Source organism: Xiphophorus hellerii, chromosome 6 (assembly GCF_003331165.1).
Source record: "Xiphophorus hellerii strain 12219 chromosome 6, Xiphophorus_hellerii-4.1, whole genome shotgun sequence".
NCBI classification, from domain to species: domain Eukaryota; kingdom Metazoa; phylum Chordata; class Actinopteri; order Cyprinodontiformes; family Poeciliidae; genus Xiphophorus; species Xiphophorus hellerii.
This window is the reverse complement of record NC_045677.1, coordinates 10,284,700-10,305,688: the sequence shown is the minus strand read 5'-3', so window position 1 is coordinate 10,305,688 and position 20,989 is coordinate 10,284,700. Positions and strand designations below refer to the sequence as shown.

General features: G+C 38.1%; 1 protein-coding gene across 1 annotated transcript in view; it reads right to left on the bottom strand.

Moving 5' to 3' along the window:
• Positions 1-15,220: 15,220 nt before the first annotated feature.
• brinp2 (bone morphogenetic protein/retinoic acid inducible neural-specific 2) overlaps positions 15,221-20,989 on the bottom strand; it is a 198,742-nt gene continuing 192,973 nt past the window's right edge. The window contains exons 8-9 of the mRNA XM_032565698.1: positions 19,269-19,575; positions 15,221-17,576 (exon numbers count right to left, since the gene is read on the bottom strand). Of these exons, the coding sequence (XP_032421589.1) occupies positions 16,755-17,576; positions 19,269-19,575 (1,129 nt within the window). The 3' untranslated portion in view covers positions 15,221-16,754. The remainder of the gene's footprint in view (positions 17,577-19,268; positions 19,576-20,989) is intronic.

Below are 20,989 nucleotides of genomic sequence, written 5' to 3'. Positions count from 1 at the left end.
GTATTTGGAGGCCTTGAGTCCTCGACGCGGCCGTCGTGGGTTCGACTCCCGGACCCGGCGACGTTTGCCGCATGTCTTCCCCCCTCTCCTTCCCCGTTTCCTGTCAGTCTACTGTGATATAAGGGACACTAGAGCCCACAAAAAGACCCCCTGGAGGGGTAAAAAAAAAAAAAAAAAAAAAATTTGAAACATCCTTCTCCCATGGCAACCATTCACAGATCCCCAAATGTTTGCTCATCCAAGGTGCTGACTATTTACACAAGGATCCTGCTTGGAGCCGAAGTCTCCAGCTCAGCTTCCACCAGCAAAATGGAAATGCATTGTTGTGCTGACGTGATGAAGGCGGAGTGTCGGAAAGAGTAGGAGCTTCTTAAAGCAATAGAGGACAATTTCAAGGTGTCAAATGTCTTTTAAGTTACGTTTGATATCTACAGTTGTTTTTTATAACAACTGAAGGTAACAAAGTTACTTGATTGTGCCATAAAGTAGCACTATGCACCTGAAAAATACATGGTACATCGGCTCAATAGATGTGATTTGTTAGTCAATTTCACATCTCTGGCCACAAACCATGTAAGCAACATCACAAACACGCGGAGGTGGGTATTGTGATCAGATGAGAATTTTTTTTTTTTTTCCCACACATGCAAAATACATGTGAGATGAATAACTAACTATATCCCTGACAATACCACATCCACAACAAATCAGGGAGTGTCAGAATAATGCTGTGGAGATGATTTTCTTTAACAGAAAAGCCAGTCAGTTAATATGAAGAGGGATGGAGCAATCCTGAAAGCAGACAACAAAAAGCAAAAAACAAAATACTTGGGCATTGGTTTATCTGAATGCTACTCTAAACACACAGATGGAGCTGCAATGAAAAGATTAGGTTCAAATTGTGTTGATATTTAGACAGCCAAGTCGTAGTCCAGACTAAAATTTAATTGGGACTCTCAGAAAGGTTAAGAGATACTTTCCAACAGATGTTTGGCTTGAAAATCTGGCGACTATTTCAGTCCATAAATGTGTAAATCCAGTAGGTCTATAGCCTAAAAGATGTGTCTAGTACATAAATTCTGAATAAATACATTGAAGTTTGTGGTTGTAATGTAGGAAAATGAGAAAAGAACCATGAAGGATTTCAACACAACTTACAAAAAGAAAGTCAGATTTAACTTGCCTAATGTGACTGCTTTGAATATGCAACCCAACACTGCATGAAGAAAAAGTCCCGTGCTTCTAGATAATGAAATCACAAAATCTCAATTACTCTTCGCTCCTTATTACAAGATAAATGTCCTCTAATATGCAGGCTGCAGAGGTGTTTTTGTAAACCGAGAAGTCAATTTCCTGAGTTGTCACGGCGCAAAACAAGAACCAAATGTGCAGTGTCACATTGCATCAGATTGCAAGTTTATCAGCTGGGGAAGGCTGGAGATGAGCAGAAAGGCAGGGAGTGTGACAGAGATGTGGGGGAGAGAGCGAACGCTGGCCAGCTGGAGGTGCTTGTTTTTCTTTTGCCCTGTTTTCCCATAATGAGGTGTGGAAGGAGTCACTCTGAATTGAGTTAATAAAAAGTTATTCATCTTCAACATGGCACCCACAAAAACAGAAGTGGGTTTGCCCTTGGGCTAATCTTCAGGCCTGCAAGAGACAGCTAATCCATCAGAGGACTATTTAGTCTGCATACTGCAAACTTCCTGGACCTCCCAAAGACGCACGCAGGGAGGGAGAGAGAGAGAAAGAGCAAATGAGGCAATAGGTAGGAGATGACTTGGAGGGAGTGATGGAGGGTAGATAACGTTGAGAGAAAGTGGGAGCGAAAGGGAAGGTGAGAAGTGTTGGGCTACTAGTCCTGAATTGATTTATGATGTTTTGAAAGTCAGACTGTTTTGAATTTAATGAGCTGAAGTCGGCGAAAACGACAGGCGTGTGCATGCAAGTTTGCAAACTCCAAGTGCCTTTAGGTCATTTGACGCAATCATCAATAACTGTGCGCATTTGAAGGTTTGAAATTACTTTGAAATTACATTGGTAGCAGTGTATTCAGAAAAATGATTCATGTTTGGCAAAAGGGTCAGGCGGAATTTCAAATAAAAGGTGTGTGATTGTTTGACCCTGTTTGACAAACCGCCGTGTTGTTACGAGGGAAGCTAGTCAGCAAGTGCATCAGCGGCACAACAACTGATAAATCGCTAAATTCTGGGTCTCTCCCAGGGACATGACAGCTTGCAAAATTATCTAAAAATTGTTTTTTCCTCCACTGACTTTTTCCTGAGGGTCACTTGGCAAACACATTCATTATATCTGACTAAGTACAGACAAGGTCACCTAACAAATTCAGTGGAGTTGCAGAGAGCTTTTTTTCTTGTCAGCACATTGAAGAAAACTGATTAAAAAATGCCTTTAAACTTTGACAAAAGCACACATCAAAACATCATGCTTTCCATTTCACACAGTTTTAACCGCTGACTATTTAGGCTTCCCTTGAAACAACAGTCTTAACTTCACTTAGCTAAGCACTTTGTTTGTTGCAGATCTGCGGTGACCTGACTGCACAACCACACAGCCAGACCAATCACATTTCTAAACTCTTACACTGCACAACACGGAATCTGACCAAGTGTTTCTGGTCTACTTTCTAGTGCAAATATCTTAGTAAACTTGAAATAACACAAAACTAACTTAAAAGTAACGTTTCAGAAAAATAGAGGCTTGTTTTAAGTAAAGAAATTCTTAATATTGATGATAAAGTTATATCAATCAATCAATCAATCAATCTTTATTTCAGACACAAAAGAGGTCCATAGTAAAACAAAGAGAAAAGAAAAAAAACAAAAAGAAACATGACAGTCACTGAGCCACAAATAAATGATGACGCCAATGTTTCCACAATCTTGAGAAAAATCTTGCTGTACTAAAAACAGGGTTTACTAAAATTGCTATTATATTATTGTATGACACGGGTAATCTACACATACATTTATACATGAGATTCCTGAGCGCAGCTGCACATGTGGGAACAGCGTTATGTGCAAACATGTGGCTGGCACTGCTCCATCTAGGCACTTTGAGTAGGAGCCTCAGGCCATCATTGTATGCCACATAAAGTTTGTGCAGGCTACTTTTTTTATATCTTCGCCATAGATGGGCTGTGTAAAATGAAGTACAAAAAACTTTAAAAAGAGCTACCTTCACAGAGGATGAACACATACCAAACTTTCTGATCAAAATATTAGCCTGTGCATACATCATGCAATACTGCCTACAAATGTCACGATCATCAGATAGGTCATCAGTTATGTAATGTCCCAGATATTTAATTTCATTGCATATATTGAGGACAATGCCAGATAAAGAGAAGTCAGGGGTTATCAGATGCTTATCTGCTCTACTTCTAACAATCATGACATTGCTTTTCTTAGCGTTATATTTGACATCAAAATCACATCCATATTGGGAGCAGACCCTTAGTAATTGTTGAAGGCCAGCACTATATGGGCATAAGATTACCAAATCATCCGCATACATTATGTGATTGATTGTGCGGTCACCAACTACACAGCCTGTTTTACAACAATTCAGGCGCTTTGATAGTTCATCCATATAGATGTTAAAAAGGTAAGGGGACAATATACTTCCCTGCCTTACTCCATTACCAACATTAAACGAGTCAGACAATGAGTTACCCCATTTGACATACATTAGTTGATGACCATACCAATAGACCATTATTCTAATTAGATATTTGGGTACACCTCTGCTTTCTAACTTGCAGAACAATTTTTGATGATTCACGCGATCAAATGCTTTAGAAGCATCAATGAAACACATAAATACTATAGTTTCATTGGCAGATTATTTTACTTATAACATGACATTTTTCCTATGTTAAAAGTTAATATATCTGCCAATAGAACAAGTACTTTTTCATCAATATTAAGTAAGAAATTATTTATTTAATACAAGCCTATCTTGCTAAAAAGTTACTTTTAGGTTAGTTAGTCTCATTTCAAGTGTTCTAAGGTATTTGGACTAGAAACTAGACCAAAATTACTTGGTAAGATTTTGTGTTTTTGCAGTGTACCTAACACAATAACAAAATTAAACTGTCAAGTTTTTGAGAGTCACCTCAGTCCACATTGTTCTTCTAGCATTGGACTCTCCTGAGCCGGATTGTACAGAAGGCTATGAACCAAGTTTATCCTTCTCAGCTGGTCGCCCCAAAAATGGCTAGCTGATCCAAGACTGAAAAACAGCATGTACTGGTCAAAGTTTTTTAACAGAAAACGAAATGAAAAACATTTTTAAAAAAGACAAAAAAGACTGAGACAAGTCTGTGTCAGACTGATGGCACTTTCAGGATTCTGGAATATTTTTACGACAATCGTCATTGGATAAACTACAATACATCAGATTACTGAGCGAAACAGGCACACAACTAAAATAAAAAAGATTATTCACTTTTCAGTCAGTCAGAATTTACGTTGCTTACTAGATTGAAGTTCTTCACACAAGAAATTTTTATATATATATATATATATATATATATATATATTACTGGGAAGAAAGTCAAATCTTCCCAGTAATTTGAATCAACTAGTATAAGATTTCATCAACGTTGCTTTATGATTTGTGTTTACAGTTAATTATTAAGCAGTCGCAGTTGTTATAGTCCTGTGTTTGAATCCTTGCCAGGGTCTTTTTGGATGCAGTTTGCATTTTGCCGTGTTGCGAGCCTGGATTTTCTCCAGGTACTTCAGCTAACCGCCACAGTCCAAAAGAGTCAATGTAAGGTTAATTGGCAACCCCTCATTGCTCTTTGGCCTGTTTGTGTGCATGTATGGTTGTTTGCTCTGTATTTCTCCGTGTTGACCCGTGATGGACTGTTGGACCGTAAATTGTGTACCCTACTTCTTGCCCCTTGACGACTAGATGTGTGGATTTAAAAAAAAAAAGGTAATTTTATTTATATAGCACATTTTCAGTAACAAGGCAATACAAAGTGCTTTACAGGAATTAAAAGGAAATACAAACAAAAAAACAAACCAAAAGAAAGAGGAAGAGGCGGAAAAAAGTGGGTAAGCAAAATGGATGGAGCCATGCTACGTCTTTTAGATAACCACTGCATTTTACGCTATATTCTGATAACTCAGGAGGTTTTTGCTTTACGTGATTTTTTTAGACCAGTACGTTTAGGTGAACATTACCGCTCTCTCAAAAATCAAACAGAAAAAATATGGGTACATTAAGTGCCTATATTATGCAGCAGTCATTGATCGAGGACTTTGTTTATCTTTCAGAGATGTGCAGAATAACTAGAAGATAATGTGCTTCATTCAAACAATATTCCACATTTAGCTGCTTTTTAAGCTCCAGTGTGCCATGATCCATGGGTCTCCATGTTATGTTATGTTTTTCACTTTGGTTTTGTGTTTGGATGTTTTTTGGGTGGTGAATTTACTTTTATCCTGCAAATTGTTCTCTCCTTCATTTCCACGTTTGATTTGTAATTCTTAATGCTCTCTTTGGTTTGTTCTTTGCCTATCGGTCTAGATTCTTCCTTGAGTTCTTTGTACTTCCATCTGTATTTAGTCAGTTTTAAGATCTTCTCTCCAGATCCTCTCTCAGGTATATGACATTCTGTTTCATGGTACAGAACCTCTCCTCAGCAGATAAAAGTCAACCAGTTTAATTTACTTCTTGTCAGTTCTTTTCATTACCTTCTACAGTAAATGCCATTTTCCCCATTCTCTTGTCACTGTTGAGTTTGCTTGTTTCTGCTAGATCTTCATTTCATAGGGTGGTGCAACAGAAACATAATCTGTGTTTGAGTCTGAGATTATCTTCTGTTACTGCCCCCAACTGTCACGTTTGTTTCTTCAAAATGTCGTCGTCATGAGATTTTCCTCTAGAGTTTCATGCGTGCAGTTGGCCCTTTAGTCGGGACTCTAAAACCAGTCTGTTAATCTGAACACCTAATCTTTTCTAAATCTGTGACAACTGTCAATGAGTGTCCCGAGCTTTAGTTATAACAGTCCAAATGGTTTGGACATTTTTTTCAGTTCATTCTAATTCCTTCCACCCTTGTTGCAGAGAGAGTTATTTTTGCTGAATAAAACTTTTGCATGGGAAAATCTGTCCAGCAGTGTAAAAACAGTCAGGCTGTTCAACAGTACTAAGGTTTACCATTAACAAATTGCACAAAACCAATTTGCTGCCAGATTTTAAAATGGACCAAACAAGATCGACTCCACAGTGTGGCATCTGAGGTGCAGATTTTTTCATGCATAGTGGTCACTACAGTGGACAGCTATCTAAAAGCCATTTTCTTCTGCTTCCTGTGGATTTTTATGTTATAAATGCACACAGACCACTGAAGTGGACACTAATGCATCATAAAATATACCATCAACTACTGGCCATCAGCTGCAAATGCAAGAAATTATTTTTGTTAAATACAATATGGCCGACAGACAAAAAAGCATGAGAACCGACCCGGTCCCTCCTTCTACTGTAGACGACTCTTGCAAGTAAAAGAAATATTGTGACATCAGATAACCCCTAAGGAACAATACTACTGATGTATTTTTCAAATAACAACTTTGTATTTGGACAAAATTACAATTGATCACATAAAAAAAAAAAATTAAAAAAAAATTATTTTTACAAAAAAATGTTCCTACCTTTTTTATGCCTTAAGAAAAGAATTTTAAAAAATGGAAAAAAAATTCTGACACAAAGGATCATAATTCATGCATCAGAGGGTTAAAAAAACATTTAACGAAAACACAGTTTGAGCAGAGATAAAAGTACAATCCACTGAAAAAAATCTGAAAATTACTCAGCCAAATTAAAGTAAAGAGAAAAAAAAAGAAACTCTTACAATCTTTGTAAGTGATGCACTGTGCCCAGCCATCTACATGCTGTGACAAGATACACATGGAGAAATGTCTTCTGGACCGGAGTTTCTTAAATTTACAGATGGAATGAATCAACAGGTTGTACTTGGGACGTCTCTTCTTAGCGCTCACGTAGCAGACCTCACTTCATTTAAGCCACCTGACTCTAACGTCCCAGAGGATCCATCACTCTGCGTTTCTGAGGTCTGAGGTCCAGACTTTATCTTTACGCCCTTCTTGCTCCAGAATGTGTCTGGCCCCTCGGCACTGCAGAACAGGACATTACCTGTCCGGATCACTACAAGAAAATTTACAAGAAACAGAAACATAAAATATAGGGGACCTAATTCAAACATCAGACTGTTCCCCTGCCTAAAGGAACCTCAGACTGAAGATTTCTTGGCCTCCAAGTCACTTAAACTAGCTCTTTTAAATACAAGATCTCTCTGTGCTAAAGCTCTATTAATTAATGATTTCATCACTGAGCATAATATCGATGTTATGTTTCTGACAGAAACATGGTTGAATGATAATAATGAATCGATCGTACTAATTGAATCTGCGCCTCCTAACTACAATTTCTTCAGTGAGAATAGAAAACACAAAAAAGGAGGAGGCGTGGCTTCAATATTTAAGAATACCATAAATTGTAGTAAAATCTCTTTGGGTCACTTCACCTCTTTTGAGTATCTTGGAATTGAGGTTAAAGGCCACAAACGAACTTTGACTGTAACTTTATACAAAACTCCAACTTTTGTGGAAAATTTCTTTACTGACTTGAATGAACTTCTATCTCTCATATGTATTGATTATGATTGTTTAATAATTGTTGGTGATTTCAACATTCATGTTGACAACCTCCAAGACAGAGGGGCAAAAAAGCTCGCTAATATTTTAGAGACTTTTGGTCTAACACAACATGTCAAACAAGCAACACACACTCAAGGACACACACTGGACCTGGTTATCAGTAAGGGTGTGAATATTTCCAATGTCTCTGTAACTGATGTCGCCCTGTCGGATCACTTCGCTGTTATCTTTGAAAGTTCTTTATCTTTTAACCCACTTGGACAAACAGCAACCATCACAAAACGTTCTCTCACTGAAAACACAGCAGAAACTTTTAATCAAATCTACTCTTCTTCCTCACCCTTAAGCTGTAATGATGTAGATAAGTTGGTAAATGATTTTCAGTCTAAAGTCTCAGATATTATTGATTCCATTGCCCCAATTAAAATGAAGGTTGTGTCTGGCAGGAAGAAATCTCCATGGAGAAATGCACAAACAGTTAGATCTGCAAGACAACTCTGCCGTAGGGCAGAACGAAAATGGCGTAAAACTCAACTCCACGTTCATTGTGACATCTATAAAGAAAGACTACGTAACTATCATTTAACACTAAAACATGCAAGAGAGGCTTTCTTTGCAGATGTCATAAACAAAAACATTAACAATGCTCGAGCTTTATTTGCAACAGTTGACAGAATCACAAACCCTCCTGTGACGTTACCGCCTGAATTCCAATGTATTGCTGCCTGCAACCAGTTTTCCAGCTTCTTTTCAGAGAAAATTCAAAAAATCAGAGGATTAATCTGTACATCCACTATAAAGTCAGTACCAATGCTGTGCCCAAACAAAACAAATACAGGAAAAATGACCCAATTTCAACTACTTAATTATAAAACCCTACAGGAAATTATAAGTCAAATAAGCTCCAGTTCCTGCTGTCTGGATGTCTTACCCACACATTTCTTTAAGAAAGTCCTGCCTGTTATTGCTGCTGATCTGATCCAAATAGTAAACTCATCGCTCTCGTCAGGCGTTTTCCCCCAGGCTCTGAAAACAGCAGTAATCAAACCACTTATAAAAAAGAACAATCTGGACAAATCACTAATGCAGAATTACAGGCCGATCTCCAACCTCCCATTCATCAGCAAAGTTATTGAAAAAGCTGTGTGTAAACAATTAACTAGCTTCCTAACTATAACCAACCACTTTGACTCCTTCCAGTCTGGTTTTCGTGCTCACCACAGCACAGAGACCGCCCTGGTAAAAGTGTTCAATGACATCCATATAAATACGGACTGTGGCAGAACCACAGTGCTGGTTCTGTTGGATCTCAGTGCAGCTTTTGACACTGTTGACCATGACATATTACTGAATCGACTGGAGAGTTGGGTCGGACTCTCCGGTCCAGTGCTTAACTGGTTTGAATCCTACATAAAGAACAGGGATTTCTTTGTTTCAATTGAAAACTTTTCATCAAAGAGGTCAAAGGTCACATGTGGGGTACCCCAAGGTTCAATCCTAGGACCCCTTTTATTCAATATTTATATGCTCCCACTAGCTCAGGTTATAACAGGAAATAATATTAGCTACCATAACTATGCAGATGACACACAGCTCTACATTACGATGTCACCAGGTGACTCAGAGCCCATCCAATCACTGAACAGGTGCTTAGAACAGATAAATGTGTGGATGTGCCAAAACTTTCTCCAGCTGAACAGAAACAAAACTGAAGTTATTATTTTTGGACCTAAAGAGGAACGATCTAGAGTCAATGCACAGCTTCAGTTATTACAACTGAAAACCAGCGATCAGGCCCGAAACCTGGGAGTAGTGATGGACTCTGACCTGAACCTCCAGAGCCACATAAAGACAGTTACAAAGTCGGCCTTCTATCACCTGAAGAACATTTCCAGGATTAAAGGACTAATGTCTCAGCCAGATCTAGAGAAACTCGTCCATGCGTTCATCTTCAGTCGTATTGATTATTGCAACAGCATCTTCACAGGTCTGTCCAACAAATTAATCAAACAGCTGCAGCTGATCCAGAATGCTGCTGCTCGCGTTCTCACTAAAACCAGGAAGATAGAGCACATAACACCAGTTCTAAAGTCCCTCCACTGGCTCCCTGTAGCTCAAAGAATAGACTTTAAAATACTGTTGTTAGTTTATAAATCACTGAACGGCTTAGCACCACAATACATTAAAGATCTGCTGTTGTTGTCTCAACCTTCCAGACCTCTCAGGTCTTCCGGTTCTGGTCTGCTCTGCATCCCCAGAACCAGAACCAAACGAGGAGAAGCAGCTTTCAGCATCTATGCACCACGAATTTGGAACAAACTTCCAGAAAACTGTAAAACAGCTGAAACACTGACTTCTTTTAAATCTCAACTGAAAACCCACCTGTTTAGAATTGTATTTGAAATGTAATCAATTACAAATTTATTGATGTAACTTGACTTAATGATTGATTCTATATTGCATTGTGATTCTGTGTTTGTTATGATGTAAAGCACTTTGAAATGCCTTGCTGCTGAAATGTGCTATACAAATAAAATTTGATTGATTGATTGATTGATTGTGAACAACAATATGAAAAAATATGAATGTGTTGTTTTCTGGACATGTCCATTATGACTCATTTTTATTTTCAGTCAACACATTGGCTGCAGCATGCTGTCAGGTGCAGGGAAAAGCTGCAGTGGACTTTGTGTTCTGATACATTTCTGGCGAAACCAGCATGAGCCTTTTCAACGGTCGAGCTGCATTTGTTCCTCTGTTGGACTGGACAAAACCCAGTAAATGAGAGATGGACTGCTTGTTCTCATTTTCTTGTTCTCAGTGACAAAGCAGCGTGAGAGCAAGAGATATATGTGAGGAATGAGGGTCAGCCAAAAGTAAAATCTAAGGTGGAGTACTTCAGCAGCAGAAAAAAGTTATTATTGCTGTAAAGTTTTATAATCCAAATTAAAGGTGGGGAATATTATGTAAAAATTACCTTTTTGAGCTTTATATTATGTTATGATGTCATTCACTGGTCAAAAACATATCTGTAGTGTAGCTTTGATTCTTTCATGGATGTTTGAGAAATCCTCGAATCCCCCTTGAAGTCATTAGGGGTTGCCTTACCTTTTATCTCTTAAAGAACCGCCTATTTCCACAAAACTCCTCCTTATGTAAAAATGTCTGATAATTTAATTTTCCTTTCACATCACTACCATAGAGTACATTTTGATTTGTGCTCCTACAAAACACAATGTCTGTTCAGTGCAAGTTTTTAAAATTTGCGGGTTTAATACCTTGTATTGAATGCGTGTCACTGAATTAAAACAATTAGATGGTCCGAGGCAGTCTCAACAAACTAAAACTACCACAAAGCTATGGGAAAAAGAAAGTATGTATTCTATTAATTCTATGGTTTCAATTTATAAATAAGCTGGTCTTCACTTGTGTTTTCTAGCCTCAAGTGTATAAACCACCCACTGAAAATTTCAACACATCATCTATTAAAGAAAGAGGAAGCAGAAATGAAAATGTCCAAGAAAAACATTTCTTTTTTAAAAAACAATTTTAATGGCGAAATTCTCAAAGAAGAGAGAAAGCCGTGGGGATAACGTTTAGGGTGTTGCATCAGTTTTGCATGTGAAAAATCATCCAACCTGTGATAAAACATAGCAGGGGCTCTTTCATCTTGTGTAACTGTCCCACTGCCTCTGCTGCTGGATGCACTTAATGTATCAAAGAAAGAACCAAATCAAAAGTTTGCTGAAGGAAGAGTTTATTACCTACTGTCAAAAAAATATTTTTAGGGTGAATAGTTCTGGTTTATCAGAAGAAAGCAAATATTTCACTGAACTAAAAAAAGAATTTAAAAAAGGGCATGTTAGAGTTGTGGAACTTTTAAATGAGCCACCAATCAGTGGTGCCCGGAAAAACAATGAAATAAAATAAAATACAAAGTGACTTGCATCCTGCTTAAGACATTTTTTTTTTGCCTTGATACGTTCCTCATGTTAATTGTGTTGTCGGTTTGTGAATATTCAATAAGATGAACTGAAAACACTTTCAAACACTGACCATCCAGAGGCATTGTTTTCACTGTTTCGGTTTGGCCAGTCCTAGTCTTCATTAAATCAAGAAAGACAGCCAAATGTATGTTGGCAAAAATGTCCTTATATGGCTAATAAGTGAGGCTATTTAGCAGGTGGTATGTGTGGTATCTCTTGTTTTTCTTAAATATGATTACATCAGAGGTTGTTTTTGACTAATGTTTAAATTGCTTTGAAATTCTGAAACACTGAGATGTGACAAACATTCAAAAAATGGGGGTCACACTTTTTCACACCACTGTTTATGTGCATGTTCAATCTAAAACACTGGCTTTGTTTTCTTGCAATTATTTTAACTGTTATTTTTCTCAGTTGTGTCATGTTCTTTATAATGTTTTAGTCATGTCATGCTTACTTTCCCTCTGTTTTGTTGTTAGTGTGATGTTCTTCTGGTCTTGGTCCTGCTGGTGCACCTTTCCTGGCTTTCCATTTATGTAAGTTTCTGGACTCAGTTCTTCATATCGATCTGTTCTTTTCACATCATTTCCTGCTTGCTTTTCGATTCCATTCTGCTCTCTCGATAGAACATGTTTTGTCTGAAACCTGCCAGTCCAATATACCTGTTTTTAGTTACAAAGCTCCTCTTTTTATTTTTCTGTTTTTCGAAATAACAAATTTTGTGTCATCCCCCCCTGATCTTTGAAAAGGTATTCTTAGTGTTTGTGAGCCAACAGTTCCAGTAGGAAAGGACAAGTCAGCATTCCATAAATGCTAAGGTATTTTTTTTATTGAATAAAGTGGGGAACAAATGAAGCCAAAGTCTGAGTAAGCGAAATAAAATGGTCTCAAAGTCTAAAAATCATTTTTGAAACTGTAAAAGGATCTCTTTAAAACAATGTATGCAACACCACTAATGTTTATTTCCAGTCTGGCTGAGTTTTTGTGGCTGCAGAATCCATCAGGTAGTGGATGGTCAGTAAAAAAAAAAAAAAGAAGAAAAGAAGTGGTACTATATAGTAAAATAGACATGCAAGCATTTGCCCATGGTCTAACAAAGATCAGTGAATCAATAGGCTGATGGAAGGCTGACAGAATGACAGCTCTTAGCAGACTGCTGAAGGGCATTACGAGACAGAAGAGCTGGAGAAAAGGTGAGAGAGTGAGTGGAAGGTTGACAGCCAGCTCTAATGAATGATAATAGTTCACTGAGTGGACACGCTCAGTATGTTGAAGCTAACGCGCACCTCAGTCGGTCCCTGTGCCTCCTACACCTCAGAGTCATGCTTGTCAGCACACCCACCCACACAGACACTCAATGTGTGCTTGATCAGGTCTGTAAATACCCACATATGAAATACCTGCAGCCTTGCTTTATTGTTCATGGGGGAAATAAATGTAGGAATAATCAGCTTTTATTCATTTATCTATGTACTGTTAAGGTACATGCGATATAGGATGATGCCTGGTTCGGAATTATGAATATGTAAATGACCGGAATATATTAATGATTAATGAGAATAATAAAAAAAAAGAACAACCTTCAAATAAAAGTTATTAACAGGTAACTTATTAACAGAGACAATCTATTCATCTGGAATTTCTTAAATTTGATATTGTAATACCATGAAAACAATTATGCTGTAGTTTCATTTAAAAAAACCACCAACTTATTAAACAAAACCTGAAAAATAAGGATTTCTAAATGAAAATGTTTTAATAAATCTGTCTTACAAATTTTACTGTACAAAAATAAATAATTCCACTTCTTGTGGAAAAACAAAGCCTGAAAGCTTCTCTTTATTCATTCATTAGGAGGTTTAAAAATGGAGCAGAAGGACAACGTGTTTTTAGCAAGCGACACGGACGCTTAATTTGCAGATTACTTCTTGGTTTTTCTCTTAGAAGAAAATACTGACAAACTTGTGCAACTCCAGCAAAAAATACCTTTTGCTGTTTCAAGGAGTAAAATAACTGCTTTTAAAGATGATCTTGCCACAGTCATGCTTGGTATGTTCATGAGCACAAGAAGTGATTAGTCTCCACTCATAATCTGCACTGCAATAAAAAACAGAGGTCATCAGATGGTCAGTTGTAGCCCAACTGTCAAGGAGAGCAGCTTTTTAGCCAATTAGTGGTTTTGTTTAAAGCAATATTATCAATTGTAATTCAGATAATACCACATAGTAGAAATCTATCTGTTCCAAAGAGTTGTTTTGAAATATTGACTTATTCTTATATTTATTTTAACATTATTTCCTGGGGTAACTAATTTTATTAGATAAGTAATCACTGGGAGAAATAATTTTGACTAATTTGACTAGAAGAGTCAAGTCATTCTACCACTAGAAGATGACTTCACATATATCAATATATAGAGAGAATAAATTGATGCCAATTACCAAAAGCTCTTTATGACATTCTTCAGTATTTCTTTTACAGCTTTTAGTTTTCTTGGCCAGTTGAAATTTTAATCTGGCAATGAGGTCACACCCGACTAACGTCTTCCCAGTTCAAAATAGGAAATTCTGCGTAATTTGTTAAATGTGCCAAGTTAGCATGCTAACTGCAAACAGCTAGAGGAAATGGTTACAAATTTCTTTGTGTTTTAATTATTCAAACACTTGCCCTCATTACTCTATGGCTCGTCTCCCTTTTGTTTCAATGGTATATGAAGATATGTTGCTGTATGTACAGCAAGTAATTCTCCTGTATTGCCTTTCCAAAAGTCTAATATGTTATTTGATCTCCTGTTGAGACAGGCTGTTCGCCTTAAAGATCTGATATATAATGCACATATCCTACACTTCTGTAGCATTTATTTAAATAATGCTTATTTGTTGCAGCATTGCTCTGATAAGATACTACTGAATCTGATGCAATAAACCTGCAGACACCAAGTCTGCACTAATGAGGTTTCACTTACCTCGACATGCCGAATAGTTAATGTTGCTCCAACAGGGTGAGTTCTGACATATCCTCAGATTAACTGAAATATTCACTATTTGACCGCCTGGGCTGCAACAAAAGACCCATCACACCATATTCAGGTCAATATCCACCCGCTGCACAAAATGGGGCACAGCGACAAAGAGTTATGCTGTCAGATATGCCAGGATACAAGGTGAGAAACATGTTCACAAACAGAGGTTGTCCAGTGATGAGGTTTAATTAGATGCAGATGGATTTATTGTTTTGACTTTCATTCTCTATAATTTACATTGGAAGAAGGGAGTTGAATAATAACTGAAACGTTGGTTGAGATTTATATTCTGTTTCATTTTTATGACTGGGAATATATGGATTACAACTTTTTACCAAAAACTGAACTCGTCTGCTTTCCTAGATTGTTGTAGAAATGCAACGTGTATTATCTTGAGCCAGAGGCCAATAAACAACATTTCTAATCCTGGCAGTTATAGAAAGTTTTGAAAGCAGTTTTTTTTTTTCTTTTTTGGAAATTAAGAACAAACTCCAAAGTAGATAAAACACTTTGCTTTTACTTTAGCAAGCTGAGCACAGAACAGCTGAAAATGACATACATGGTTTACTGTGAGAAATTGGCAAAGTAAATGTATTATCATATCAAGTGTCTTACTCGTAAGTCTGCGACTCTGGCGGGGACCCTCACTGACCGAGATAAACTTTCTGACCGTGCATTTGCTGTGATAACTGCTGCAGAATTGTGACCCACATAAAGAGAGAAGAAAAAGAAAGCTAGATTGACAAAAAGCAAATACCGACTTAAAAGCATGAGACTAAACCAAACTGTTTCAAACTTTTAAAACCATATTCAAAGCAAAAAAAAAAAAAAAAGGTCCATCAGTTACAGAGATTTTGTATAACTGGAGATTTTGCAGAACAGTTACATAGTGCAAGTACTGGTGGGCACTGTGAAAAGTGATTCAAAATCTTCTACAACACTGAATTGAAACAAGAGCAGAAAATGTGACTGGCATTTGCTGTACATAGAAAAGCTACATTATCACATACTCTGGAGATTCTGTCTGTTGTTCTGTCCTGGTAGAAATACAAAAAGCGAAACAACCTTTTGCTTCAAAACCAAACACAGAAATTAAATGTGCTTCTTGTTTTAACATTAACTTTCCATATAAGGCATGAGTCTGTTTTGTTATAAACATTTTTTTGGTCTTTTACTCGGTTATCTAGAAAGCAATGTGCACTTGTCCACAATCTTGAATTAAATGGAGCATTATTTACAGCACTACATCCACAGATCCCCTTGTTATCACGTCATGTGATTTCTTTCTGTCACTTTCGGGTTAAAAGAGTAAGAAAAGACAGCATATGCCAATGTTTTTTCCACTCAGATTGCCAATGTGTTTATCTGCTTTTGGCACAGACACACCACCATGAACAGAACATCACTAACAGGCTTCTCATTTGGATGATAATAGATATACGTTTTAAAATGCCAGGTAAAATGGAAGATGTGGATTAAAAAGAAATACTCAAAGACATTAGCAGGGGTCAGGATTATCAAATTTCAAACTGTTAAGCATAACATAACTTATTCACCACATGGATAATATAACCACCCTCCATCCCCAACCCGATTGTTCTTTTTCCAAAGAAAATAGAGTTATAAAAGGAAAATCCTCTTCTTCTGACACATTTTTCCAACTCCACTCTAAAGTTCTTCTTCCCAACATCAAATCTTGGCAGAGATTACACTATCTCTGCAGTTCAAAACAACAAAAAACAACAAAAAACAGACCTTTGAGAATAGATAAGATGCTTGACCTGGTCCAGTCAGAGAGTTCACCAAAAGCACGGCAGTAATAGCAAAAGTACTACATCCGGTTGGTAAAGCAGAGTCTACAGAAGAAACAAGTTGCACCAACCAACCAATGAAAAAAGTGAAAGAAAAGAAAGGCCCAGCATAAGACTTCAGAGTAGGTTAATCTTCTGTGTACCCGAAATAGGATTGTCCATGAAGCAGCAACTCCACTCTGGGTGCAGTAAAAGTCCTGAACCAAGAGTGCTAATCTAGCTAGCTGCAAAGCTGGGCCAGGTCAGGTTCCGGAAAAGCATTAGGGAGTTTGGAGTTGAAGATCTGCAGAGAATCCTTGATTCGTGCCGCCTCTCCTGCAGACAGCTTGAGGCGGTGGCGCAGCAGACAAGAAAACAGGTCAAGTGGCTGCGGAGCTGGTGGAGACAGACGGTTAATCCGATCTCTCATCTCCAGCAACATCAGAAAGGCAGCGTCCTGTGTGCCCTGCGTGTAGGGGTAGTCGAGTTGGAGAATCAGGTCCTTGATGCCTTCAGGATCAAAGTGCATGCTATATCCAAAGACTTTCAGAGTGTTGATCTTCATGTAGCCCAAGTTTGACGTCTGATCATCCAAATCCAAAGGTTCATAAAAGAGAGTTTCGTTCACCGTTGGATCGTCCGTGACAATGCGGCTCCGTAGGTAGATGTGGACTGTTTCAAAAAAGGACTTCCACTTGTTTCCCAGTGACAGTGTCCAGTTGTAACACTGTGCATTGGGAGTGCTGTCCAGTCTAGTTCTCTCCCAGTCAGGGAATTCGGGCTGATTCACGGGCATGAACCAGCTCTCCGAGTGGCTGCCCCCAAAAGGATTTACATAAATGACAGGCACAGGTTCCAGTGTCGAATTTTTAGTTGAGCATATTTGAAAAGAAATACCCATTAGCATGTGGATGAGGTTGGATTTGTTTTTGTTGCTCTTGAGTGTAAGTAACATCCTTTTTCTCCAGGCAGGATTGAACCAGCTTCCCAAGCGGACGTCATTGCTGATGTAGATGGCATGGACCTCAATTCTGCTGTCGAGTCGCTGAAGCAAGTACTTCACCTAGGACAGAACGAGAAGATAAGCAAGAGCGCACTTACAAGAAAGGGTGCATTTTCTGATATGACTTTGAAGTTGTATTTCTCTAAGCTTAACTGAAAATAATCACAAATATGGAAAATGTAAAGAAACTAAAAGTCACCATGAACTTCCAAAAACCTTCCTTTAAACTGAATTTTTTTAATCTTAACAACAGTAAAAAATGATTTTGGAGTAATTTTTGTAATCTAAGCAGGTTTTGAGTAAAAGCATTTGATTTACTAGTTGGTCGTGCTTTTTGATCCAGTGACCATGGTGTTAAGGGATTTCATAGCCTTAGTGACTCTGTCTTCATGGAAAAGGTCTCAGAAACATCATAGTATAAAATCTACCTTTGGAAATCTTACATATTCAATGAAAGTCACAATTTCTGCATAAAGAGAAAATTGAACTTTTTTTCCAGAATGATAATGCAACTGACAACTTGAATAAAAAAAAAAAAATGGTGACCCCCCCCCCATTGATTTTCTGGCAGATTGTGTCTAATCCACACATGGTTACAGTTTGAACATAAACCCCTACTAATAGTTTGGTTAGATGTCCCTTTGGAAATTACACTGTCATTACACCTTTTTTGTTACCAAGATTCTGGCATATCTATGCCTGAGTCTTGTATCTTGCTCTGTTTGGTAAAGATTTTAGATTTAAGTTCCTGACAAAGACTTGCCTTTCAAACATGCCCCATACATTTTGAACACGGTTAAGATTGGAGTCAGTCCTGAAGCTTGATCTTAGGATGCCCCATCCATTCCAAAAGGTGTCTTTGTGATCTTTACCCTTTTGGAGTATCTACTATGTCTAGGTTTCAACCATATACATTGTGGCTTACGGGGAAGGTGAAAACACCACGGAGGTGTTCCTCCCTCTCTGTAACTCCATCCATTTTCTGCACTGCAACAGTTTCCAAGCTTGTGAAACAGCACAACAACGTACACCACCAAGCTTGGCAGCTCGTACAGTGTATTTAGTTTGACAGCCTCACCAAGCCTCTTCCAACTGTTGCTTCATGGTGTGGTAAGCATCTCTTAGTCTTTGCCTTGTATGACAATATTTATTTTCTCCAGACACCATTTGGGTTCACCATGTGGGCAGCAAAAAGTTTAAGGCTAGCTTAAAGGTGTCCATTTTGAAGCAAGTGCCTTTTTCCTAGGTCACTATTTGCTCAGTTCATGTCTGCCAGTAGTTTCAATATGAAGGCTCAAGCCTCTCCTCAAAGGTTCGAACCTTGGTGGTTCCTGTGTTGTTCCTGAACATCCAAACCACAGTCCTTTGTTTTAAGTGTTAAGGTTTAGGTCAGATGGTTGAAACCTGGATGCAACTGGACAATGACACTCAACACACATCCAAACTGGTTTCGGAATAAATAAAGGAGTCTCCTGGAACTGCATTACCAAAGCTCCACCCTGAACCATTTCAGAATTTGTGGATTATGCTTAAAACCATGTCAGTCCCAGGAAACCATGACAGGCTAGTATATCTAGTATATTCAATAATTATGCCAGAAACCTGTAGATGGCTACACAGCATGTAATCTTGGTGCAGTTTGCTAGGGACATCTCAAATGTTAGGGGAGGATATGTTTAAAATTCAATCTTTTGTCTAACATTGCCTTTTTAATGGATTTGCATAAATGTGGAAATTAAAAGCTCTGAGAACCTCAGCATCTGGCATGTCCAGGTCAAAATTCAGATAATGGTCTAGCGAGGCTCCAACACTCGGACGGCAGGAACCGAGATGGAGGAAGTTGCCGTGGTGACAGGCTCCGCATCGGGTGGCATTGTCGGTGGCACACTGGGAGCAGGAATTGGGAGAGGTGCCCACAACACATGGGATTGCTCCTTGGCAGGTGGGCTGATCCACAGGACATGTGCAGCTCTTAGCCGCCTCGGAGAACGTTCCCAGGACTCCGTGCTCATTGCAGTAGAGCAGAGACTGAACTGTACCCAGCCAAAAGCCAACAGGCCTGTTGGGAAGGAGAAGGAAGACACATCAGTAAAAGTTTGTGTGAAAAGTCTGGCAGTGCTGTCAGTAGACAACTACCCTTTTAGTCACGTACCATTGTTCAGATCTACACCACCATATATATGCAAGTTAAATGTGCAAATTTAATAAAATGTTATCCTTCATCTCTATAAGATTTAAAATGCATCTCATGATAAAATTAACTTACCTCTGAAATTCTTGTTCAATTGTTCACACACAGAATGATATTCTCTGTAAATGATGCATTCTTGCACAAAGTAATTGCCTGCCAGACTAATTTAACCATCTAACCAACTTCCTGAATATTAGTAGATCCTTGTGTTTTGATGTTTGAGTCATTATTTAGATCGGCTTTGTCCCTTGATCTTCTTGTTTCTTCTGTTTACTCCCAGTGATGTTGACTATCAATTGATCATTGTTTGGAGAAACTCTGTCCTTGTACATTTTGAACTTATTTTGTTAGTTACACATTGCATTAAATGTGCTGACATATTCTCTGTGTTCAGGTATTTAATTACTAACAACAAAATACAAGTGGGGAACTAAATTTGTCTAAAACAAACAGGAGGACTGTTTCCTCCTGGCATAGAATGACTAACCTAAGCCGATGTACCTCGGAGTAAAAAAGTTCAGATTGCAATCTCTGTTGTCATAATGCTAATTTTGAAATAAAAGATATACTACTGGGCATATGAACGGGAAAAATGCATCTCTACTCACATTGTTAAGTTGTAGACAAAAGCCAGAGCATTTGGAAACAAAACTTTTTTTCTTATCATTCACAACTGTTATTTAAAATTCTGCTTGATTTTCTAGTTAACTTCTTTTTGTTTGATCTTAAATTTGGTTTTCCTGAACCCAGTCATATTTTGACTTGCTGTGCTTCCAGCTAGTTTTGCATCCTTTCTTTGCCTCACACCACTCTCTAATTGGCAATTACTGGTTTTGTGTCGGGCATTACCTTGCTCCCCATATTATCTGCTCAGTATGCTTGGTTCTTCGCCAGATCAGTGTGTTCCAGCCCGTTATGCTTCCCTACTGTTTCTGCTTCCTTCCAGCTCGATCATATCCAATTTCCTGTTTTGAGACCCTTGTTCTGTACTTTTTCTTTTCTTTTCACAGCCTTCCATGTTCTGTCTTTATCCACAATGGAATTATTCCAAAATATAATTTGAAAAGGAAAACCTTAAGAAAACTTTATATCAGGATAACATATCTCTTTTCAAACCATGCATTTAAAGTTAATTTAAAGTTAATTGAGTGTTGGGGGCCTCGATTGTGGTACTTAATGTTTGTGAATTAATGTGCTCCACATAGAAATGGGCTGACATGGTGACAAGACAAACAACTAATGTGGCAATTTACTGTGTTCCCTGCAGCGTGCCATGATGAAG